This window comes from Diceros bicornis, chromosome X (assembly GCF_020826845.1).
Source record: "Diceros bicornis minor isolate mBicDic1 chromosome X, mDicBic1.mat.cur, whole genome shotgun sequence".
Lineage (NCBI taxonomy): Eukaryota > Metazoa > Chordata > Mammalia > Perissodactyla > Rhinocerotidae > Diceros > Diceros bicornis.
The window spans coordinates 32,399,238-32,425,697 of NC_080781.1; the positions used below are offsets into that span (position 1 = coordinate 32,399,238).

The 26,460-nt window shown below is 36.8% G+C and overlaps 1 protein-coding gene across 1 annotated transcript in view; it reads left to right on the forward strand.

The window, feature by feature from the left end:
* PRRG1 (proline rich and Gla domain 1) overlaps positions 1 to 15,483 on the forward strand; it is a 136,195-nt gene extending 120,712 nt beyond the window's left edge. The window contains exon 4 of the mRNA XM_058535626.1: positions 14,251 to 15,483. Coding sequence (XP_058391609.1) covers positions 14,251 to 14,736 — 486 coding nt within the window. The 3' untranslated portion in view covers positions 14,737 to 15,483. The remainder of the gene's footprint in view (positions 1 to 14,250) is intronic.
* The last annotated feature ends 10,977 nt before the right edge of the window (positions 15,484 to 26,460 follow it).

The window sequence follows — 26,460 nt, forward strand, 5'->3', positions numbered from 1 at the left end:
ATAGTTTGAAATCAGGAAGTACAATGCCTGCAGCTTTGTTCTTCTTTCTCAAGATTGCTTTGGCTATATGAGATCTTTTGTGGCTCCATAGGAATTTTAGGATTGTTCTTCTATTTCTGTAAAAAATGTCATTGGAATTTTGATAGGGATTGTACTGAATCTATAGATAGCTTTGGGTAGTATGGACATTTTAACCCTATCAATTCTTCTGATCAATGAGCACAGGATATCTTTCTATTTATTTATGTCTTCTTCAGTTTCTTTCGTCAAAGTCTTGTAGTTTTCAGTGTACAGATCTTTTACCTCCTTGATTAAATTTATTCCTAAATGTTTTATTGTTTTTGATGCTATTGTGAATGGGATTGTTTTCTTTATTTTTCAGATGTCTTGTTGTTAGCGTATAGAAATGCAACTGTTTACTCGATGTTGATTTTGTATCCTGCAACTTTTCTGAATTCATTGATTAGTTCTAATAGTTTTTTGGTGGAGTCTTTAGGACTTTCTAGATATATAAAATCATATCATCTGCAAAGAAATTTGACTTCTTCCTTTCCAATATAGATGCCTTTTATTTCTTTTTTTGCCTAGCTGCTCTGGGTAGGACTTCCAGTATTGTGTTGAATAGGAGTGATAAGAGTGGGCACCTTTGTCTTGTTCCTGATCTTAGAGGAAAAGCTTTCAACCTTTCACTGTTATGGATGATGTTAGCTGTGGGCTTGTCCTATACGGCCTTTATTATGTTGAAGTATCTTCTTTGTATACCCAATTTGTTGAGAATTTTTATCATGAAAGGATGTTTTGTCAAATGCTTTTTCTTCATTTATTGAGATGATCATATGATTTTTATCTTCCATTCTGTTAATGTGGTAGATCACTTTTTTTTTTTTTTTGCTGAGGAAGATTTGCCCTGAGCTAACATCTGTTGCCAATCTTCTTCTTTTTCCTTGAGGAAGATTCACCCTGAGCTAACATCTGTGCCAGTCTTCCTCTATTTTGTATGTGGGTTGCTGCCACCGCATGGCCACCAATGAGTGGTGTTGGTCTGTGCTTGGGAACTGACTTGGGCTGCCAAAGCGGAGCAGGCCGAACTTAACCACTAGGCTGTGGGGCCGGCCCCTCACATTTTGTGATTTTCATATGTTAAACCATTCTTGCATCCCAGTGATAAGTCCGACTTGATCATAGGGTATGATCTTTTTAATGTGCTGCTGAATTTGGTTTGCTAGTATTTTGTTGAGAATATTTGTATTCATCAGGGATATTGGCCTGTAGTTTTCTTTTAGTATCCATATCTGGCTTTGGTTTCAGAGTAGTGCTTGCCTCATCAGATGATTTTGGGAGTGTTCCCTTCTCTTCAGTTTTTTGGAAGTGTTTGAGAAGAATTGGTGTTAATTCTTTAAATGTTTGGTAGAATTCACCTGTGAAACCATCTAGTCCTGGACTTCTCTTTTGGGGAACTTTTTGATTACTGTAGTCTCCTTACTCATTGTTGTTCTGTTCATATTTTCTGTTTCTTCATGATTCTCGTCTTGGTAGGTTGTATGTTTCTCAGAATTTATCCATTTCTTCTAGGTTCCAATTTGTTGGCTGTAACTGTTCATAGTAGTCTCTTATGAGTCTTTGTATTTCTCTGGTATCAATTATAATGTCTACTCTTTCATTTCTGATTTTATTTGCTTGAGTCTTCTTTTTTTCTTAATTAGTCTGGCCAAAATTTGTCAATTTTGTCCATCTTTTCAAAAAGCCAGTTCTTAGTTTCATTGATCTTTTCTGTTGTTTTCTGGTCTCTATTTATTAATTTCTGCTATGATGATTGTTATTGTCTTCCTTCTGCTAACTTTGGGCTTAGTTTGTTCTTCCTTTTCTAGTTCTTTGAGGTGTAAAGTGAGGTTGTTTACTGGAGATCTTGCTTTTTTCTTGATGTATGTACTTATTACTATATACTTCCCTCTTAGAACTGCTTTTGCAGCATTCCATTCATTTTTGTATGTTGTGTTTTCCATTTTTGTTTGTTTCAAGATATTATTCTATTTCCCTTTTGAATTCTTCTTTGACCCACTGATTGTTCAGGAGTATGTTTTTTAATTTCCGCATATTTGTGAATTTTCCAGCTTTCCTTCTGTTACTGATTTCTAGTTTCATACCATTGTGTTCAGAAAAGATACTTGGTATGGTTTCAGTCTTCTTAAATTTGTTAAGACTTGTTCTGTGACCTATCACATGATCTGTCCTGGAGAATGTTTTGTGTGCGTTTAAGAAGAATGTGCATTCTCCGCTGTTGGATGGAATGTTCTGTATATGTATGTTAAGTCCATTTGGTCTAAAGTATAGTTCAAGTCCAACATTTCCTTGTTGATTTTCAGTCTGGATGATCTATCCTTTGTTGAAAGTGGAGTATTAAAGTCCCCAAGTATTATTTTATTGCTGTTTATTTCTCCTTTTAGTTCTGTTAGTATTTGCTTTGTATACTTAGGTGTTCCATATTGGATGCCTAAATATTTACAGTTGTTATAGTTTCTTGATGGATTGACCCTTTATCATTACGTAATGACCTTCTTTGTGTCTTTTGACCATTTTTAGCTTCAAGTCTGTTTTGTATGATAGAAGTATCACTACCCCTGCTTTCTTTTGGTTACCATTTGCTTGAAATATCTTTTTCCATCCCTTCACTCTCTATCTGTGTGTCCTTAAAGCTAAAGTGAGTCTCTTGTAGCATATCATTGGATCTTGTTTTTAATCCATTCAGCCGTTCTATGTCTTTTGATTGGAGAATTTAATCCTTTTACATAATAGGTAAGGACTTACTATTACCATTTTGATTATTGTTTTCTGACTGTTTTGTAGATCCTCTGTTCCTTGTTTTCTCTCTTGCTGTCTTCCTTTGTGATTTGATGACTTTTTGTAGCAGTATGCTTTGACTCCTGTATCATATTTTTTTTCTACCTAATACAGGTTTTTCCTTTGTATCTTTGGAGTTGGTTACTGGAAGATTATTGTGATCCTTTGGTTGTATCATGTTTCCTTGATTTTTTTAAATATTCCTTGAAGTTTTGCATTGCTGACTTTTCATTTGAAGTAGCGGTCACCTCCTACAGGCTTTATTAATTGCCTTCAGGAGAGAAATACCTGCCATTGGCTCTGATAGTGATTCTGAGACTTTCAGACCTTCTATGGATACAGCTGCTCCATATTTCTTGCTATCTCTTGTGGCAGAATTCTTAAGCTTTCTCTTGATCCTGCAATGCACCATGCCAAGAGTTTACAGTCTCACTTTTGTTTTCCAAAAAGTGGCACCAAAGCTCAAGTTTGTGGTCTCTCCCTGGTCTGCAGATTTGGGTGGTTTTCTCTGCATGCTCACTAGCCATTTGCCAAAGCTCACTCTTGCTGCCCCTGTTGGGGGTGCACACAGGGAGCTGACCACAGTGTGGAGGAGGTGTGTGGAGGAGGCACGCTGAGTGCTAGGGGTACCCGTGGGCCAGTTAGGGTCATCTGTGGGCAAGGTGTGACCAGTGGCTTGTGGGCAGTCTCCTCAATGGAGTCCAAGATGCAGTTAGTAGGATCCATGTCTCTTTAATACTCTCTGAGAGCCCTATCTGCTGCTCTCCCAGCTTCTTCCTGACCCGCAGTCATGCAATTCAGGATGCAGTACTCCTCTCCAGTGTGTCCCAAGTTTGTATTATTTTGTTTCAACGGTGTGCTGGAACTTCTCTGGAAACCTGGACTTCCACAAAGGCTCTCTCTTCTGTGGGTGATTGTCTAAAATGGTGTTTTCCAGGAGTTCCTGTACCATGGCCAAGAGAGGCTGGAACCAGTTCATAGGCCACTGCAGTGTCCATAACCAGGACCAAAGTTTATTTGTGCTTTACCCAATGTACAGGTGGCCAGGACTCCTTCCAAGTCACTTGGCACATGGAGCTGGATCATCCCACAGCTCCCACAAAGGCACTTTTGTTCGTGGATGGATGCCAAATTGTTGTTGAGGGGGGGACAAAAACAAGGGATATCTTATTCCACCATGATTCTGACAGCACTCTCACTAATATTTCTATTTATGATTTTGCATCTCTTTTCGTACTGTAACTCTTTCCGTACAGAAAACTGTAGTTTTCTTTTTACATGTGTACCGTCTTTGTCCTGCTTTGGTATTAGGATTATTCTAGCCTTCTAAAATGGGAAATTTTCTCCATTTTTATATGCTCTGGAATAGTTTTCATATCATAGGGTTTTTTGTTCTTAGAAGATTTAGTAGAATTCACATTAAAATTGGATCTGCTTTCTTATTAAAGATATAGATACTTTTATTTCTGTAAAAATGCCATTGGGATTTTGATAGGGATTACATTGAATCTGTAGATTGCTTTGGGTATTATGGATATTTTAACAATATTAAGTCTTCTAGTCCATGGGCACAGTATGTCTTTTCATTTAGTCGTTTCTTCTTTAATTTCTTTCAGCAATGTTTTGTATTGCATTGATTGATTTTCACATGTTCAACTATCTTTGTATGCCAGGGATAAATCTCACATGGTCATGATGTGTGATGCCTTTAATGTGATATTGAATTCAGTTTGCTAGTATTTTGTTAAGATTTTTTGCATCTGTGTTCATCAGAGATATTGGCCTGTAGTTTTATTTTCTTGTGCCTTTTTTCTGGCTTTGGAATCAGAGTAATACTGGCCTCCTAAAATGAGTTTGGAAGTGTTCTCTCCTCTTCAGTTTCTTGGAAGAGCTTGAGAAGGATTGATATTAATTCTTCTTAAACTCATATGGAACCACAAAGGACTCCAATAGCCAAAACAATCTTGAGAAAGAACAAAGCTGGAGGCCTCACACTTCATGATTTCAAACTATATTACAAAGCTACAGTAATAAAAACAGTATGGTACTGGCATAAGGACAGACATATGGCCCAACAGAACTGAATATAGAGCCCAGAAATAAACCCACACATATTTATCAAATAATCTCCAACAAGGGTGCCAAAAACACAATGGGGAATAGATAGTTTATTTCAACAAATGGTGTTGGGGAAATTGGATATCCACATGTATAAGAATGAAATTGGAACCCTACATTACACCAGACACAAAAATCAACTGAAAACGGATTAAAGACTTTAACATAGGACATTAAACTATAAAACTCCTAGAAGAAAACATAGGAGGAAGGCTTCATGACATTGGTCTTGGCAATGATTTCTTGGATATGACATCAAAAGCACAGGCAACAAAAACAAAAATAAATAAGTGGGACTACATCAAACTAAAAAGCTTTTGTACAGCAAATGATCAATGAAATGAAAAGGCAACCTGTGGAAAATACTTGCAAGCCATATATCAGACAAAGGGTTAATATCCAAACTATAGAAGGAACATACATAACTCAATAGCAGAAAAACAACCCAATTAAAAATGGGTATTTTTTAGACATTTCTCCAAAGAAGACATACAAATGGCCAACAGGTACATGAAAAGATGTTCAACATCACTATTCATAAGGGAAATGCAAATCAAAACCACAGTGAGATATCACCTCACACCTGTTAGGATGGCCATTATTTAAAAAACAGAAAATAATAAGTTTTAACGAGGATGTGGAGAAATTGGAATTGTTTTTGGAAATGTAAAATGGCGCAGCCACTATTGAAAACAGTATGGACATTCCTCAAAAAATTAAAAATAGAACTACCATATGATCCAGGAATCCCACTTCTGGGTATTTATCCAAAAGAATTGAAATTAGGATCTCAAAGAGAGATTTGCACTGCCATGTTCATTGCAGAATTATTCACAGTAGCCAAGAGATGGAAGCAACTTAAATGTCCATTGACAGATGAATGGATAAGGAAAAGGTGGTGTAGAAATACAATGAAATATTATCAACCATAGGAAAGAAGGAAATCCTGTCATATGCTCCTACACAGATGAACCTTGAGGACATTATGCTAAGGGAAATAAGCCAGTCACAGAAGGACAAATACTGCATTATGCCACTTAGATATACAAAGTAGTCCAACTCATAGAAACAAAAGTAGGATGGAGGTTGCCAGGGGCTGGGGGGGAAATGGGGAGTTGCTGTTCAATGTGTATAGAGTTTCAGTCAGACAAGATGAAAAATTTCTAGAGATCTGCTATACAACATTGTGCTTATAATTAAACAATATTGTATTGTACACTTAAAAATTGTTACGAACGTAGATCTCATGTTACGAACGTAGATCTCATGTTATGTGTATTTTACCACAATAAAAAAATCACTTACAATAGATGCTTTATAAATATTTGTTGAATAAGTGAAAAATAAAAATAATCTTATTTCTTCTATGCTTAGCAATCTATCAATATTATTCCTAACTTAGATTTCAAGATATAAATTGCCACTGCATACCATTTTGGCTGTCCTAACATATTTTAATATATAATTCTCTTATTGCTTGTAATTTCTAAATAGCTTAGAATTTCAATTTTTTATTTTCCCTTTAACTCGAGAAATTTAGAAAGATGTTTTTAAAATTTAAATTATGTGTTTTGGGCTACCGTTTTTAAAAATTTCTAATTGTATAGGATACGGAGTGAGAATGTAACTGCCCTATTTTCATTTATTTCTGTGTTTATTCATTTAACAAATATTTATTGCATACCTACTGTGCATCATGCACTGTACTCATCAACGAGGATGTACTGTGGTCAGACAAAGGCCCTTGTCCTCAAGGAATTTAAGACCTAAAAATAAATAAGTAAAAGATTAGTTTTAATTGGGATTAAAGCAGTAGAGAAATGTTCAGGTTACTGTGATAGAGAATAACTTGCTGGAGGATACATTTTTATTATTTTGAATAAGGTGAACAGGGACGTTTCTGTGGGTTGATGTTTGATTGAAGGTGAAAGCATAAGTGAGAGTCAGCATATAATAGCCAAGTGGAAGCATTTTATTTTTTTAGTTTTTTTGTGAGGAAGATCCAACCCTGAGATAACATCCATTCCAATCCTCCTCTTTTTGCTGGGGAAGACTGGCCCTGGGCTAACATCCGTGCCCGTCTTCCTCCACTTTATATGGGACACCGCCACAGCATGGCCTGACAAGCGGTATGTCGGTGCGCGCCCAGGATCTGAACCAGGATCTGAACCGGCGAACCCTGGGCCGCCGCAGTGGAGCGCATGCACTTAACCGCATGAGCCACTGGGCAGGGCCCTCTTTGTCTTTAACTTTTGACACTTTAATTATAATGTTTCTTCGTGTGAGTCTCTGAGTTCATCTTATTTTTGACTCTCTGGGCTTCCTGCATCTGGATGTCTCTTTTCATCCCCAAGTTAGGGAAGTTTTCAGCCATTATTTCTTCAAATAAGTTTTCTGGCCCTTTCTGTCTCTCTTCTTCTGGAACCCCCTATAATGCAAATGTTATTCTCCTTGATGTTGTCTCATAAGTTCCTTGAGCTATCTTCACTTTTTTCACTCTTTTTTTCCTGCTGTGGTTGGGTGAGTTCCACTGCCCTATCTTCGAGGTCAGTGATCCTTTTTCTGCTTCATCTCGTCTACTGTTGAGCCCCTCTAGTGTATTTTTCAGTTATGTTATTGTATTCTTCAGCTCTGTGACTTCTGTTTGGTACTTTCTTATACTTTTTATCTCTTTGTTGAAGTTATCACTTTGTTCATCCCTTCTTCTCCTGAGCTTGGTGAGCATCTTCATGACTATTATTTTGAACTCTTTATGAGGTAAATCACTTATCTCTGTTTCATTAAGGCTTTTTCTGAGGTTTTATGTTGTTGTTTCGTGTGGAACATATTCCTCTGTTTCTTCATTTTCCTTGACTCTCTGTGTTGGTTTCTATGCATTAGATAAAACATCCACCTCTCTTGTTCTTGAAGGAGTAGCCTCATTTTAGGAGATGAACCTTATCGTTCAACCCTGCCCTAGCTCTTGGTGTGTCTCAACCTTTGTGGTTGTCCAAGCAACCTATTTTATTTTTAGTGCCTTCCAGTAGCAGAGAGTGTGCCAAGACCTGTCACTATCCCAAAAGGGGAGTATGTCAGTCAGCACCTAGATTCACGCTGATCGGAAGCCAGACACTCAGGTAGCAGCTTTCAAAGTATGCAAATATATACAGTCCCGTGGGATCACAAGCATAAGTCCCACTGGCCACCAGAGCCAGGTGATATAGAGGTGTGTCCTGGGTGCAACCACAAAAGTCAGGGTGCCAAATGAGGGTACAAGCTCCTTGCCAGGAGCTGCCAGTAACCTGGAGTAAGGCAGAGGGAGAGCACAAAGATGGTATCCACTGGGCTCCATCCCTGGAGAGCCTTCTGTAGGCCCCTAGATGTGTGCCAAACCAGAAGCCTGCTCCTCAGGCCAAAGCTCCAGGATAAGCAAATAGGCTTTTTTCATAGAAAGCCTGGTGGTATGTTTCCGTCTGATGTCTGTGCTGCGCCAGGGGGTGGTAGCCTGCCAAGAACTGTCTCTCTATTTGTTACAGTTGCATGGGACCCACAATCACAAGCTCTGCTGGCCACCAGAGACAAGTGATCAGTGGGCATTCCCTGGGTGACAGCTACAAAAACTGGGACACCAGACACATGTACAAGCTCTACTCAGAGATACTGGTGCTCTGGAGCATGGCAGAGGTACAGCGTGAATATAGCACCCACCCTCCAAAGTCTCTGAAGAGGAATACAGTGGGCCCTTAGATGTGTGTTTAATTAGAAGCCTGACCCTCAGGCCACAGCTATGAAGATAAGCTAATAGGCCTTTTTCATAGAAAGACTTGGTGCTTCAGTCTGTTGCCTCTTGCTGGGCCCTGAGGGTGGTAGCCGGTTAAGAACTCTTTCTTCCAGAGCTTACAGTCCTGTGGGACCCTGGAGCATAAGTCCTGCTGGCCACCACAGCCAGGTGACCTAGGGGTGTCCCCTGGGTGGCAGCTGCAAAAATGGGGGTGCAGATGAGGGTACAGAGTTCTTTCCAGGAGATACTGGTGAGCTGAAGCAAGGCAGAGAGTGCAAAGATAGCACGTGCTGTCTCCGTCCCCAGAGAGTATTTCAGTAGGCCCCTAGATGTGTGTTAAATTAGATGCCTTCTCCTCCTGCCGGTGCTTTAAGATAAACAGGTAAGCCTCTTGTACAGAAAGTCTGAGCGCTTTTCAGTTGGCTGCCTCTGTTCTGGGCGAGTCCACTCATGCGAGATCTCTAAGAGCCATTTCTCAGTTCACTATAGCCTTGTGGGTCTTGTGGATGCAAGCCCCATTAGCTTCAAAGCCAGATGTTTTGAGGTTTTATCTCTCAGGTGCAGATCTTAAAAGTTGGGGTGCCTGATGTGGGGTTTAACCCTTTCCTCCTCAGGGAGAAGCTCCAGGTTTTGAGTTCCTTCCTGATGGTGGGTCACGGTGCTGGGGGTGGGGTTTATGGTAAGATTGTGTCTCGGCCTATCTCCCTTCATTGTGGGTTTTTTCTCATTTGCCTGATGTGTAGGAGTTGCTTAGCTAGTTCTTGGGTTTTTTTCAGAGGAAATTCTTCCATATGTAGCTGTAGATTTGGTGTGTCTGAGGGAGGAAGTGAGTTCAGGATCTTCCTACGTTGCTGTCGAATTGGAACCCTGAAAGAATTAATTTTTTTTTTTTTTTTGAGGAGATCAGCCCTGAGCTCACATCCGCCAATCCTCCTTTTTTTTTTTTTTTTGCTGAGGAAGACGGCCCTGGGCTAACATCCGTGGCCATCTTCCTCCACTTTATATGGGACGCCGCCACAGCATGGCTTGCCAAGCAGTGCGTCGGTGCGCGCCCGGGATCCGAACCAGCGAACCCCGGGCCGCCGCAGCGGAGCGCGCGCACCCAACCACTTGCGCCACCGGGCCGGCCCCAGAATTAATTTTTAACAGTCATTTTTTAATACTGGTCACTAGGAATATTTTGGGACTTGAGATTCCTTCTGTTGCCTCTTACTCTGGGACAGCTATCAGTTCCCCCCCTCAAGTATTCTGAATCTAAACCTTAACAGTTTCCAAATAATTTTATCTCAATTAAAGAGGTTTTACTTTATGTAAGCTGTGTGCCACTGTGCAAAATAATAGTCTCCATAATTAATTTTAAAAAGATACAACAAAACCGTACCCTCTTTCTGCATCCCCCAGCTATATCATTTTCAATTTGTAGTAAAATAAATTGAATTAACACCATACTTAGCATAAATATTGTTTCTTAGCAACATGTCTATACCCTAGTGGCAATTTTCAAGATAATGCTTTCCTTTTTGTATAGTACTTTACAATTTACAAATGTTCTTTCTGTTTTCTCAGAAGTTAGATCTACATATTCCTACCCTATTGATGAAGGAATTAACACAAAGATGTTAAGTGACTTTTGTGTAACTCCAGACATTTCCCCTAGATCATCCCTCTTGGTAAAGAATCTTAAAAATTTTAGATAACCTCTTGCTGGAATGTCCCAACTTGTTCTCATAAGGCAGCTTTTGGAGTTAGTATTGTGATTTTTGTCCCTTGTCTCCTATAGTCTTTCTTTCCCTTTCCTGTCATACTTGTTCAACGAAAGGGAGAAGCCATGTGCGTGCTGGATATAAATGCTGTTGGGCCCTCCTCAGCAATACAAACTCACTGGGAACATCACCCACTTCCAAACTTTACCTAGGTAGTTTCTAAGCTGATTAATCAGATTGTAAAACATGCTCAGCTCTATCTACCCTTTCCCATTTTGAACAGAGTCCTTCAGGTCTTGAGTCACTCAAATTCTGCTCAGAAATGGCAGTGAGAAAATTCAAAACAGAAAAACACACATTTTATAAAAGAGCAACAAATATTGTTTGATAGAATCTTGCACATACCTGAATTTTGTTCTAAAACTCACCTACTGTGATGAAACATCTACCTCTTGGGGCTCTTCCCTCTGAAATGGTTCAAACCTCTCTGGCAGCTTCAGATTACATTCATTATTTGTATAATTTTAGCCTGATCTAAAACTACTGAGACCTTTTAATGATTTTTTTCTTCATTAAACAAATTTTCAATACCTCTAAAGCACTACTTTAGCAAGTCTTGAAATCATTTTCTCTATCTGAATATCTTTGGGCTGCTTTCAGTAAGATAAAGAACTATTTAAATAGCTTACAGAGACATAAACTGGGTTTATTTGTTTGAATAACAATTATAATATTAGTCTTGATTGCAAGTGAATTTTCATCTGATTCTGTAGCCTCAAGGACAAAGTCTAGTTCCCGAAGAAATAAATCTGTTAGTACCTTTTTTATTCAGATCAATATTAATTGAAAATATTTAATTTATAAAATGAGCCAGCTCACTTTTGACTACACACTTAACATGAAGGGACGACTGAATTTTCCAGGAAAGTGGCCAAACAGGGTCAAAATACCTTATACATCAAGGCAGATTGCTTTTTGATTTGCTCTGATGCCAGGCCTCTTGCATTCAAATCCCAGCTCCAGTATTTACGTGTTAAATGACCTTGGGTTTATTATTAGGTAACCTCTCTGGGCCTCCATTTCCTCATATGCAAGTGGGGATGATAATTAAACCTTCATTATTGGGTGTGGATTAATTGAGTTACTATAGATAAAGTAAAAGTCTGGTTTTGTAATTCCATTTTCATCTAAGCTTTGTTTTTAACTCTTCAAATAAAAGCCTGATTATTTTCTTTTAAAGACTTTTTTCCAAAAATAAAATATATTAGTCTGTAGATTTATCTCCCTGCATGCCAAAGAAACCAGAGAAATTGAATTATACAAGCATGAAAAAAAGAATCATTTTCATGTGCATTATTGATGCTTGATTATCCCGAAGTGATGTGAACAATATTTAAAAAAGCCACTTTTTATTGTGTTTATCTAAGGTTAGCATTACATAATTATTTGGTCATATATTTGTTGTTTTTTATGGATAAGGCTAAATGGGGGAAAAGGAAGTAGTGATCTGAGAGATTAGGAAGAGAGGGGAAATCCTCATCTGCAGATAAAAGAAAATTGACTACAAATCAAATACTTGGTAGGTCTCCATGAGTAGATGATTAAAAATTTTATTCTGATATTCCAAATTTATGAAGAATGTATATTTGTGTAAGGCTTCAACTGTGAGTTGATATAAACATGGAAGGAAGAATAGATGTAAAACATTTTTAAATGATGTTAACCGAAAATGTTAATAGTCATTATATTTTCGTAATATAACTGCAGATGATTTTCTTTTTTAATATGTTGCTGCATTATAAAATTTTATACAATATATATTACTCTATAATCAGAAATCAAGTTGGCAATCCTAAAAGTGGCAGTTATACAAAAAGTTAAAAGTGTACAATTTTAGAAGCACATTTATTGTTTAAAAAAAAAGTTGCATGCATCAGTGTTGCATGAGTTTTCATCTGTGATTAATTTTTTAATATTGAAACAAATGAATCACTTGAAAGTTTCAGGTTTTTGGTCTTGTCCAAAAATAAATGCTGTATACTTTCGGGTATACTTTTTCTACTTTGGGCTTATTTTATTTATTTTTTTGGTGAGGGAGATTGGCCCTGAGCTATCATCTGTTGCCACTCTTTCTCCTTCTGCTTGAAGAAGGTTGTCCCTGAGCTAACATCTGTGCCAATCTTCCTCTATTTCTTGTATATGGGATTTCACCACAGCATGGCTTAATGAGCAGTGTGTAGGTCTGTGCCCAGGATCTGAACCCTCAAACCCCAGGCCACTGAAATGGAGCACATGGACTTAATCACTATACCACCAGGCCAGCCCTACTTTTGGCTTATTTTAATGTTGAACCTTGCATATTTTTATTTGTACATAGCCTTTAGTAAATCATACAATATTTCTTATAACATGCCCAAATTTATCTTAGAATCACGGAATGCTGGAGTAATAATGTACTGTGTAGAAGACCTAGTTCAGGGGTGCAACATTGATGACTTTGGTTCATTGTTATGCCCACCGAGTACTTTAAAAGCCTGTATGACTAAGTAAATAAAATGTGTGACCATAAAACAAGCAACATTAGTGTCCAGAGTCTTACTTTCAACCAGATTCATAGATTTATGTTAATGCCATGACCTCGTGGGGCATCTGAGATTGCAATCCCTCACCTAGTCCAGCTCCCTCTACCTGTCCATTTGGATCATAACCTAACTGCCTTCCCTAACGCCACTTTTTCCAATTTGGATTCCAAGGGCTCCCTCCCTTGCAGCCAGATATTTAAATACAATCAGTGACCTGTAGTGCCTGCAAATAAATATGATTGTGAGGGAAAGTACTTACTGGCTAATTTTAAGCATTGAAAATAGAATCAAAAGCATTGGGATTGGGGGTGGTCTGTGCGCCAAGGTATGGGATAGATAATCAGTCAATTTGAAGCAGAGACTTGATTATGATCTACAAAAATTAATAATAATGACTGCTACTTATTGAGTGTTTATATGCCAGGGACTTAATTGAACATGTTACATATGTCATCTCATATGATGCCCAGACAGCCTATTATCCAGTTTTACAGTCGAGGAAACTAAGGCTTTTATTAAAAGGGTAATTTAATTTGCCCAGGTCTCAAGCTAGTAATTGGGTCAGGTTTCTTTTTGATCTTTTCAATATTTCCTGCCACAGACATTAAAAACTTGAACTACTAGACCAAATGTCTTTTGGGATTACAGCCTAGGTTTGGAAAGAACCTAACACAATTTTTTTTAACTAGCCTGAGCTTTCTACTAGGGGCAAAAATGTAATGACAACATTCACTCAACATCTGTGTACTAAAATTTGGGGGTGGAGAAGGAGTTGGGGAGGAATGTCTGGTGGAAGGGGACCCCAAACAGAACCATTAGTAAACAAGGTGTTTATCTGTGAAGTGTTTGAGTACTGAAAGCCTACAACAGCCTAAAATAGCACGTACTGTTAATGGGGATCAGTGATGAGAACTTTGTAGTTGGACGCGGAAAATGGTATTCGACTTCTATTTTTAAGGGAAGATTATTTGGTATAATTGGGAAAGGGGACATCCCTCATGCCTTATTTTTCCTTCTAAAATGTCATAGCTGAAAATATAACTAAAGTCTTGAAGAAGAGCTTGGGTTTCTAACTGATTTTGGGGAGACTCCAGAGTGAGCACCATGATTTATTTGTAATTTCTTGTCATGGAAAATATAGGCTGTAGGTCATTTGAACCAACAAATCTGGTTTTGGTTTTCTGTTCACTTGATATTTCCATCTTTTTGATCATACTGATTTTCAATCTATTTTGTCTCTTACTTTCAGAAAGAGTTTTGGAACACCTACACAAAAGCGCAACAAGGAGAGAGTAACAGAGGAAGTGACTGGTTTCAATTTTACCTTACCTTTCCATTAATCTTTGGCCTCTTCATTATTCTCCTTGTCATTTTCCTAATTTGGAGATGCTTCCTAAGAAACAAAACTCGTAGACAGACAGTAACTGAAGGCCACATTCCTTTCCCTCAGCACCTTAATATTATCACTCCGCCTCCCCCACCAGATGAAGTGTTTGATAGCAGTGGATTGTCACCAGGCTTTCTGGAATATGTAGTTGGGCGCTCAGATTCTGTCTCTACTCGCCTGTCCAACTGCGACCCCCCACCAACCTATGAGGAAGCCACTGGCCAGGTGAACCTGCGGAGAAGTGAAACAGAACCTCATTTAGACCCACCCCCGGAGTATGAAGATATCATCAACTCCAACTCAGCCAGTGCCATTGCTATGGTGCCTGTGGTCACCACCATCAAATGAAACTGCAAACAACTTCTTTTTACTATAATCGTTTTTAAAATACTAATGAAAGAACTTTCTAGCACTTTACCACTACATAAATGTGCATTGACTTATTTTATTGGCCTCTGACAGCATACCACTTTACATTTTCTGATTTGATTTTCATTAATTTTGTTTCCTACTATAAAGTTATTATCCATGCTCATTTTTGCTAATGGAAATATGTTAAGAGGGAAAAACATACTAGTGGAGCTCTTCATGTGATGAGATATATATGTGTGTGTGTGTGTGTATATATATGTATTGATGTATATGCATATACACGTGTGTGTGTACATTAGCCCAGTATATGTGCAACTGTCTTAAAAGGCCATTAACTTCTGTCTAAATCACCTGTAAAGAGAACATTACTCACCAAAATTGGGGAAAAAAGGCACCAACAATTTGTGTAATAGTTAGCCAGCAACATGCTGTTGAATTTTGAAAATAAGATGAACTTAGTAGCATGTTTTCTAATTAATTCTTACTGGCTTTTGTTAACCTCCTTTTTCTTTAGCTACTGTAAAAGGAAAAAAAATGCATGTTGTCCATCTTGATTTTAGGAACATCTCAGAAAGAGAGGGAAGACATAATAAACAATAACTTGCTTATAGTGTGTAGCAAGAAAATCATTGGTCATTAGTGGCATTTGGCTAGTTTTGTAGGAGGAATTTCTTGTTATTGTTGGCTGCCTCCTCCCCAAAATTAAACAGTGTTTGCTTAGTATCTTTGAATGTCTCATGCTGTTTGTGTTGACATCTCGGTGGCTTGGATTTCCCGGCAACAGAATAATTTCTAAAGTAGATATATGCATTAATGACACAGAATAGATACAGATTTCTCCTTTGCTCATCAATTATTGGTGACAGTTATTTTCTTCTCGCTGTTTCATTGCCTTTTACTCTACTGTCCACTCCCTCTCACACCACCACAGAATCTTCAAGCACCTAAGGGTTTAGTTAAAAACTCTTGAAATTATTTTCTTAATGTTTTTGTATAGACTGAAGTCTTTGCCTCAAGATGATTAGGAGGCAATTTTCCATTAAATTAAGAACCATGATTTTTATATTGCTCTCCGGTTGGTGGAGGAAGATTGCAAAGTCTGTGTTGTGCCAGGTGCACAATAAATCTAGTTATAGCTTCACATAGATCTCATTATTGTTGCTATTTTATTTTGTATTTTCATCAAAAATTTTTTTTAACTGAAGGATTTTTACTTTTCCCTTGGAGTAGAGGGAACAGGCTGTGAATGAACTGCCAACATAAAATAAGACAGTTGTTTTGTATGAAGTTCCATTATGTATGCACTGATGGAAAATTCATTATATCAGTCAGGGACATGTCTGTGTCACTCTCAAGACTCCTTAGTGCTGGATAAAATGGTTGATGAGGCAGAAGGGATGCAGGTTTCAGAAGTGTCATACCCTGTTGCCTCCATCTCCAGCCCCACCAACCCCTCCCCTAATCCTGCCCTGGAACCCAAGGAAGGAGGAATGCTGGGGAGAACCCTGAACTAGGAGTCAGATGACCTGAATTCTAATCCTGTACTGCAACATACTTGCCATGGTACCTTGGAAAGACCTTTATCTGACCCTCAAATTCCTCACCTCTAAAATGGCGATAATATCATTATTCCTGCCTTTCTCCAGGGGCTCTAAAAGGATCTAATGAGATGGTGTGTGTGCAAGTAATTGGTAAGGTGTGAAGAGCTATCTAGTTGTAAGGTCGTAGCATTGTTCTTATTGTTCTTAAGAGAGAATTTTCTCCTTCTATGTCCCTAAAATTTTTCAGCGCTTTCACATAGTGAGAAATAGAGTGGGTTGCTCCATACATGGCTAACATGTTCCTAATCTGAGTGTGTGGGCTGTTCAACTCCTATCATTCTCTGGGCGATACCAATGCTGTGCCAACTTAAAGACAACTGCCAGCTCAGCATAAACAGGCTTAAGTAAATGTTGGAAAGGGAACTAAGATGTGTGTGTTTAGTTAATAGGTTTTTAGCTTTCATGGATTAAAAATGATAAATCTTGACCCTGGTCTCAGCAAAAATGACAATATTGTTTTGAATTTGGCCATGAGTACATGGTGATCTTTGGCTTCTAGTTAAACCTAAAAGGGTGAGTGTTTGATCCAGTGACTTGTGTGTGTATGTGTGGATATTTTGGGTTATTTTTAAATGAAAAGGCTCCTTTTGTGTGGAATTTTTTTTGTCTCTAATATCAGGCCTTGGATTAGACCAGCAGTTTTCAAAGTGTGGCCCACAGACTCCTGGGAGTCCTTGAGAGCCTTTCAGGGGATCTGTGAGATCAAAACTATTTTCATAATATTTGTCTTTCACTCTCTCTCAAAAAGTAGTTGCAAGTATAAAAAAATGCCATCTTCTCATAAATCTCTTTTCTGTTTTAGAAAATATAGCTATTTTCTTAAAAATATTATTTATGTTAGTACATAATGGACTTTATTTTTAGATGAGTAAATACTTTTAAAATTTTCAGTTTTATTTTCTATGTCAAATACTGATAGATATAAACTCCATAAACAAAAGCTCTTTGGCGTCCAGATCCCCAACAAATTTTAAGAGTAAAGGGGTCTGGAGACCAAAAGTTTGAGAATTATAGAATTAGACAAAGGAGCAGGATGTTCTATTACTAAGTATATATTCTTACAACTTTATTTTATATTTTAAACTCCTGATATTGGATTTAATGCTGCCTTTTAGAGATACCTGAATTGTAGTATAAGAATGAATGTTGATCCTTTGAGCAAAATCCAAATGCTTCAACTGATTGATGGCTACAGCTGTTTAGACTTTGTCAAAGGAAACACCCTACTCCATAGTGAAAACTGGCATCAGCCACAGGTCTCCTAGTGGCATTTGCGTGATAATGACAGGATAAAAAAATACCACTTTCTTCAAGAAACATTCTCTTAGGTTGGTTTGGTTTGTTTGATTTCGGTTTGGGTTTTACATTTTTAAAAACCCTTTTGCTATCCCATCTGGTTTTATAAACTGAGTTTCTTAACATTTGTTATAATTGAAGGGGCTTGTCTGGAAAAATATATATTTTTTTATGCTTTTGCCTTTCTTACCTGATATTAAATTTACCTTTAATCATTTTTAATAAAGGTTTATTTTTGCAGGATATGTTTAGTACATTTCTTAAGCAGTAACTAAATTGAATCAACCAGTTTGCATTTAAATGAAAGAAGGGCTTAATGGTCATCCAGCAGAATGGTTTCCAAGCCTCACATGCAGTGGTTGTGTCTGGAATCCTAGAACTGGCACTTTCTGCCTCCCTGCTTTAAATGTCACAATGAATTATATTTGTTTAAATTAAATGATTTTTTTTTCCTATTGACCAGTAGAAACACAGATGCTGTGTTTTATTCATTGTTAATGATGACTGATATGATTGATGATTGATCTAACTGTGGAGGTAGCTTTAACTTGGTTCTGTGTAAATAGCATGTATTTTATTATAATATTTCACATTTTTAAACACTTGGTTTACATTAAATTATGGTATTTAACTTTTTATGTTTATACTAGGTAAGGTTTTTCTTAGGTTTCTGTGTTTTTGGTATGCTAAATAAAGCTATTTTGAAACCCCAGAGATTTTTTTTTTTCTGCCACCTGTTAATTATATTTTGGTTAGGTGATAAACATACTGTATAAGTTCTTATTAATTATGGCCTTTTTAACAAGGTAAAATTATGCTTTTTTATGAATTTAGGAGGTATTGCTCAATAAAGAAATCAGAAATTATCTGGTGAAGACCTCAGGGTGTTCTCAGCATAAGAAAGAACTTTCTGTACTACTTTTGAATGATGCTAGTATGATACAAAATGGGAACACTTGCTCCGAAGGGATAGATTGAGCTCCCTGCTGTAGTGTAGTTTGTCAAATACTGGGAATAGTGTTGTCTGCAGATACCAAGGAGCTGGTTTTTTCCTCCTTAGCAAAACAGCTTGCATTTGACATTTGAGAAGATGAGAAAGGAAAGCACAAGATGGAAACATTTGTGACCACAGGGCATCATCCTAAGTGTAGTTACTTCAAACACTAAAAGCTGATGTGACATGGCATCAACAAAGGAAATGTAAATATGACTTGATGTTTATGGTATAGAAAATTAAAATTATTTACTTACAATTTATACTTAAAATTCCTCCTTGAATATAAATGAGTATCCATTTTGTAAGCATAAGTCCCCAGAGAGTTGTCCAAAATGTTATAAAAAGGTACTTTTAAAAATACATCATTTCTAAAAAAATATATAACTTAGTGATTAATGTCATAAAACTCAACCTTTAGATCAAGACATTTCCAGCACCCAGAAGGCTCCTTTATAGCCACCTCCTTAAAGATAAAACTATTCTCATACCTATCCTAAGAGATCAATTTTTTAAATCTTGTACTTGGCTGTGGCCATATGGACTTGCCTCTTTTCCTTCCTTAAATTCTTAAGGTATTTCATCAAAGTTCAAGTTAGTGAGTTCCAGAGCCATCTCTTGGCCATCCTTGAAATCACCTACTCGTTCTTTCTAAGCCTTTTCTACATACCTGAAGATTTTTGAGGGCAAGAATTCTGTTTAATCCCTTTATCTTTGTTCTCCAAATACATCAAATACCTAAAATTGAGGGCTTTTTTAAGACTATGAATTGACCAAAACATCATTAGCTTTCTGGCTGGTCCCTTTAATGTTTGTCTTTCTGCTGTAATTCTTATCATCTGCCATTTCCTTAGTCTTTGTATGATGACATTTTGCTCTCAGTAATTTTACTTTATATTTTTTAAGACTTCAAAACCCGCTATAATCTGGTCCCACAGACTTATCTAACCTTATTTGCTTCCATAGCTCAGATGATAATTACAAAGTGCCTACCGTGTATAAGACACGAAGGATTAGAAAGTAATGGTGTCTATAGCCCTTGTCCCTGGGGATTTTGCAATCAGACTAAGACTGGGATAACCTTCTACTCTTCTAATTTATTGTAACCCTAATTCTACTCCAGCTCAGAGATTCTTTTTGCCCCAAGTCCCATGGTGTTTACAGTCATCTTTATCATGCAGTCCTGTATATCAGTCTATGCTGTGATTTCTATAAGTAAGTTTTTATCAATGGAAACTAACTTTCAAAAAAATTTTCATATAACCCTAGTACATGAAACAGATAAGACTGTTGCGATTGACTACAGAAGTGGGAAGCTTGGAATCCCACCATCTGTGACCTTCCTTGTCAATCCCCCTTACTTAGGTCAGTCCAAGTCACCTCTGCAAATATTAGAATTTTATGAACATAATTAGAAAACCACTGTAATATAACATCTATTGATGTCCAATTTCATAGTCCCTCATCTTTCCACACACACAAAAAACAATCTATAGAATCTCCTCCACTAACAGACTGCTTAGGGTTCAAAATGCTCTTTTTAGTCCAATTGTTCCTAACTCACAAAGTATACTGCACTGGCCACCAACATACTATCTATTAAAATCATGTTTGAAGAGAACCTTGGAGTATTGTTAGTTCTGATTCTTCCTTTACATCATTTCCGTCATCACCATACCTCTTGCTACATTTTCAATACTCAGTCCTTTTGCCATTGTGGGAAATGATGGTTTTAGTATACTCATAAACCATGTTTAAAAATAAGCATAGCATCATGTCAATGACTATAGTGCAGAGTAGGGAATTCCAAAAGCATGTTCTTCCATAAAGGCAGCAAATAAACTGGCAAAAACTGTCAGAATCAACTTCATCAGAACTCTGGAAACTAAAGTTTACAGCAACCAGGCAAGAAAAAAAGCCTTTCACTTACCCTGGCTTTATCCACTGCTTCCCTCCTCAGGGGCATCTTGGAAGACAACAGCCCACATTTCCAAGTATAGGTTCCTAGTACCAGAGGGGGCAAAATAGACTTGATTCTCAAAGAATTGAGGTTGGTTGGTTAGCCCTGTACTTTGGCTTCCTGAGGTACCAGCTCAAGGGCTTGCCTGTAGTTTGTCTTACTTGGAACTTTCCCAAGTTGGAGGCAACTATCTAGGGGGAGGGTGTTTTGCAAAAAATACTTAAAGGTAAATGCATTAGCTGCTACCACCTGGACAAAAGATAACAAAAGTTGGGGTAAACAATAAACTGAAAAGCTTGGGAGGAAGGGCTGGGGAAGGAAGAAAATAAGGATTTTGAAAAGTTCCCACATAGTCTTAGGACTCTATAACGCTAAGCACATATCCAGAGCTGAGTGCATGCTCTAGAAAAATCTGAGAGGCTCTAAACTCTCACTTTTGTCTGACCTTCAGGTTCTCCATAAGCAGGAAGTGAAGGTTATGGTAGAGTTGTATATTGTCTGGCGGGAAGTTGAAGGTTTGCCCCAACACGCACAGAACCCACTGCAAAAGCTAGGATACTTTTTTGTGTGTGTGGGGGAGTGATTTGCAAATGTTTAAGGAACTTTGTCAAATTACTAGCTTACCACTACAATAACAGATACAAGACTTCATTGGCCATACATGACAAAGAATACATCACAAAATGATTTCAAAATATGAAAACCACAACAACTAAAACAAGTAGCAAAAACAAACCATAAGGAAGGAGGAGAATCTGATTTCCAGAGTTGCCATTCTATAATATTAATTAATAGCCACACCCACTGCTGAGTATAGTACCTAGTCCTGACTGTCTAGGAAATGTGGCCAGAGAACCCAGGAAACTGTGGAACCCATAATATAACCTCTCTTGGGCAGGGAACCAAGCCAGCAGTCCTATCCAACTGTTCTCAGCCAGCAGCACATACCCCCAACCTCACAGCTCAGGCAGTGGCCTCACCCCAAAATAGACCCTTATAGAAAGCCCCACCTGCCCAATGATGTTACCAGCAGACATCCAGAAACCTAAACTGAACTGACTGGTGAAGAACTATCTCTGCCAAAGTGAAAATGTAAAGAAGTCCGGAAGAGGAGACCACCTACTCAAATGTGTAGACACCAATGTAGGGAATCAAGGATCACGAAAAAATCAGGTAAATATGACACCACCAAAGGAAACTAATAAAGCTATAAGTGACCCTAAAGAAATGGAGATGCATGAACTGTCAGAATTCAAAGTAATCCTTTTTTAAAAGTTTAGTGAACTACAAGAACACACAGATAACCCAACAAAATTAGGAAAACAATGTATGAACAAAAATAATACAAGTTCAACAAAGAAACAGAAACCAGCAAAGAAGGAAAAAGAAAAAAAGAAAGATCATAGAGCAGAAAAGTAAATGAACTGAAGAATTCAATAGAGAGCTTCAAAACCAGACTTGGTTATGCAGAAGAATCAATCAATGACCTAAAAGACAGGACATTTGGAATTTTCCAGTCAGTAGAGCAAAAAAACGAATGAAAAAGAGTGAAGAAAGCCTATGGGACTTACAAGACACAATCAAAAGAAACAATAACTGCATTATGGGAATTCCAGAAGGAGACAGAAAGAGAAAGGGATAGACAGTATATTTAAAGCAATAATGGCTAAAAACTTCTCAACCTGGAGAGAAAAATGGACATCCAGATCCATGAGACCCAAAGGACCTCAAATAGATTGAGCCCAAATAGGGCTACACAGAAACACATTGTAATTATTAAATTGTCAAAAGTCAAAGACACAAAGAAAGAATTTTGAAAGCAGCAAAAGAAAAGAGAGAAGTTAGATACAAGGGAACTCCCATTAGACCATGGGCAAATTTCTCAACAGAAACATTTTAAGGCCCAGAGAGAGTGAGAGGTTGTATTCAAAATATTGAAAAGAAAAGAAAAAAAAAAAAAAAACGGTCAGCAAGATTTCTATACCTAGCAAAGCTGTCCTTCAGAAATTAAGGAAGGATACTTTCCTGAACAAACAAAAGCTAATGGAGTTTGTCAACACTAGACCTGCCTTACTAGAAATGCTGAAGGGAGTTCTTTGAGTGAAAGTAAAAGGATGCTAATAAACATCATAAAAACACAAGAAGGTAGCGTAAAACTTACTGGTAATGGTAAATATATAGTCAAAGTTAGATTCTGTAATATGATAATGATGCATAATTCATTTATAACCCTAATTTAAAAACAAGCATAGTAAAAATAATCATAACTACAATACTGTTATTAACCAATATAAAAAATATATAAACTGTCAATAACCTAAATGTTATTGTTATAAAAGTTATAAGAAATATCAATAACCTAAAATGTGAGGGGGAGGAGAAGTAAAAGTGTAAAGTTTAGGAATTCAATTGAAATTGAGTTGTTATTAGTATAAAATAGGATGTTATAATTTTAAGATATTTTATATAAGCCTCATGATAACCACAAGGGAAAAATCCTGTAGTAATTACACAAAAGAACATGATAAAGAATTCAAACTTTACATACAAAAAGTCAAGAAACACACACACACAAAGACAGCAGGATAAGAAGGAACAATGGATCTACAAAACAGCCAGAAATAATTAACAAAATGACAACAGTAAGTTCTTACCTATCAATAATTACTTTAAAAATAAATGGATTAAATTTCCAATCAAAAGACATAGAATGGCTCAATGGATTTAAAAAAGATCCAAGAGTCTTACTTTACCTTTAAGGACACACATAGAGTGAAGGGATGAAAAAAGATATTTTAAGCAAATAATAAACAAACACAAAAACAGAGGTAGCTATACATTTGAAAAATGGTAAAAAGAGACAAAGAAGGTCATTATATAATGATAAAAGGGTTATCCATAAGACAACATAACAATTGTAAATATTTATGCACTCGACATTGGAGCACCTAAATATATAAATTAAAAACTAACGGAGCAAAAAGGAGATATAAACAGTAATACAACAATAGTTGAGGACTTTAATACTCCACTCTCAACAATGGCTAGATCACTCAGACAGGGAATCAATAAGGAAACAAGGAATTTGAACAACACTATAGACCAAGTGGACCTAACAGACATATACAGAATATTCTATCCAATAATAACAGAATACACATTCTTCTCAAGTGCACATGGAACATTTTCTAGGATATACCATATGTTAGGCCACAAAACAAGTCTTAGCAAATTGAAGTAGGTTGAAATCATACCAAATATCTTCTCTGATCACAGTTGTATGAAAGTAGGAATTGATAACAGGAGGAAAACTCATGAATACATAGAAATTAATACTCTCCTGAACAACAAAGCATGAAAGAAGAAGCTAAAGGAAATAAAGCATCTTGAGACAAATGAAAATGGAAACACAACATACCAAAACTTACAGAATACAGCAAAAGCAGTTCTAAGAGGGATGTTCATAGCAATAAATGCCTACCTCAAGAAACAGGAAAAAATCTCAAATAAGCAACCTATCTATCTTTACACTTCAAGGAACTAGAAAAAGAAGAATGAAGCCCAAAGTTAATAGAAGAAAAGAAATAACAAATATCATAGCAAATACAAATAAAATAGAGACTAAAAAGACAACAAAAAAGAACAATGAAACCAAGAGCTGGTTCTTTGAAAAGATAAACAAAATTGACAAACTTTTAGCTACACTCACCAAGAATAAGAGAGAGGGCTCAAGTAAATAAAATCAAAAATGAAAGAGATGTTACAACTGAAACCACAGAAATACAAAGGATCATAAGAGACTACTATGAACAATTATGCACCAACAAATTGGACAACCTAAAAGAAATGGATAAATTTGCAGAAACATACAACTTTCCAAGACTAAATCATAAAGAAATAGAAAATCTGAATAGACTGATTAAGAATAAAAAGATTTTAATCAGTAATCAAAAACCTACCAAAAAATAAAAGTCAAAGACCAGATGGCTTCACTAGTGAATTAAAGAAAATTATACAAATCCTTCTCAAACTATTCCAGAAAATAGAAGAGGACAGAACACTTCCAAACTCATTTTATGAGGCCAGTGTTACTCTGATGCCAAACCCAGACAAGAACACCACAAGAAAAAAATTATAGGCCAATATCCTTAATGAACATAGATGCAAAAATCCTCAACAAAATATTAGCAAACCAAATTCGACATCACATTAAAAAGATCATACACCATGATCGAGTGGAATTTATTCCAGGGATGCAGCATGGTTCAACATCCACAAAACAATCAACGTGATACACCACATTAACAAAATGAAAGATAAATGTATCATGATCATCACAAGAGATGCAGAAAAAGCATTTGACAATATTCAACATCCATTTATGATTAAAAAAAAAACTATCAAGAAATGTGTATAGAGGGAACATACCTCAATATAATAAAGGCCGTATATGACAAATCCACAGCTAACATCATACTCAACAGTGAAAACCTAAAAGATTTTCCTCTAAGATCAGGAAAAATACAAAGATGCTTACTCTCACCACTTTTATTCAACATAGTATTGGAAGTTCAAGACAGAGCAATTAGGCAAGAAAAAGAAATAAAATGCATCCAAATTGAACAGAAAGAAGAAAAACTGTCACTCTTTGCGGATGACATTATATTATATATCGAAAACCCTAATGACTCCACCAAAAAACTTAGAACTAATAAATCAATTCAGTATATTGTGTGTGTGTGTAGTATACTACAAAGCTATAGTAATCTATAGTATAGCTATATGTGTGTATATATAGTATATATATAGTATATATAGTATATATACTATAATATAGTAAAGCTATATGTGTGGGTGTATATATATATATATATATATATACACCATGGAATACTATTCAGCCATACAAAAGAATGAAATCTTGCCATTTGCAACAATGTGGATGGACCTTGAAGGCATTATGTTAAGTGAAATAAGTCAGACAAAGACAAATACCATATGATCTCACTTAATGTAGAATTAAAAACAACAACAACAACAAACCAAGCTCACAAATACAGAGAATACCTTGGTGGTTGCCAGCAGTGAGTGTTGGAGGGTGGGATAAATGGGTGAAGTGAGTCAAAAGGTAAAAATTTCAAGTTAGTTATAAAATAATTAAGTCATGTTGATGTACAGCATGATGACTATAGTTAATACTGTATTGCATGTTTAAACGTTGCTAAGAGGGCCGGCCCCGTGGTGTAGTGGTTGAGTGCACGGGCTCCACTGCTGGTGGCCCGGGTTTGGATCCCGGGTGCACACCGACGCACCGCTTGTTGGGCCATGCTGTGGTGGCATCCCATGTAAGGTGGAGGAAGATGGGCATGGATGTTGGCTCAGGGCCAATCTTCCTCAGCAAAAAGAGGAGGATTGGCATGGATGTTAGCTCAGGGCTGGTCTTCCTCACAAAAAAAAAAAAAAAAGCTGCTACGAGACTAGATCTTAAAAGTTGCATCACAAGAAAAAAAAATTTGTAACTGTGTATGGTGACAAATGTTAACTAGACTTACCGCAGTGATCATTTTGCAATATATAGAAATGTTGAATCATTATGTTTGATACCTGAAACTAATATAATGTTATATGTCAGTTACCTAAATAAAAAGAAAGGAAAGAAAGATCTCAGATAAACAACCTAACTCTATGCCTTAAGGAACTAGAAAAAGAAAAACAAACTTAAAAAATCTAGCGGAAGGAAGGAAATAATAAAGATTAGAGCAGAAATAAACAAAATAGAGAAGAGGAAAACAATACAAAAAATTAACCAAACTAAGAGTTAGTTCTTTGAAAAGATAAAATTGAAAAAC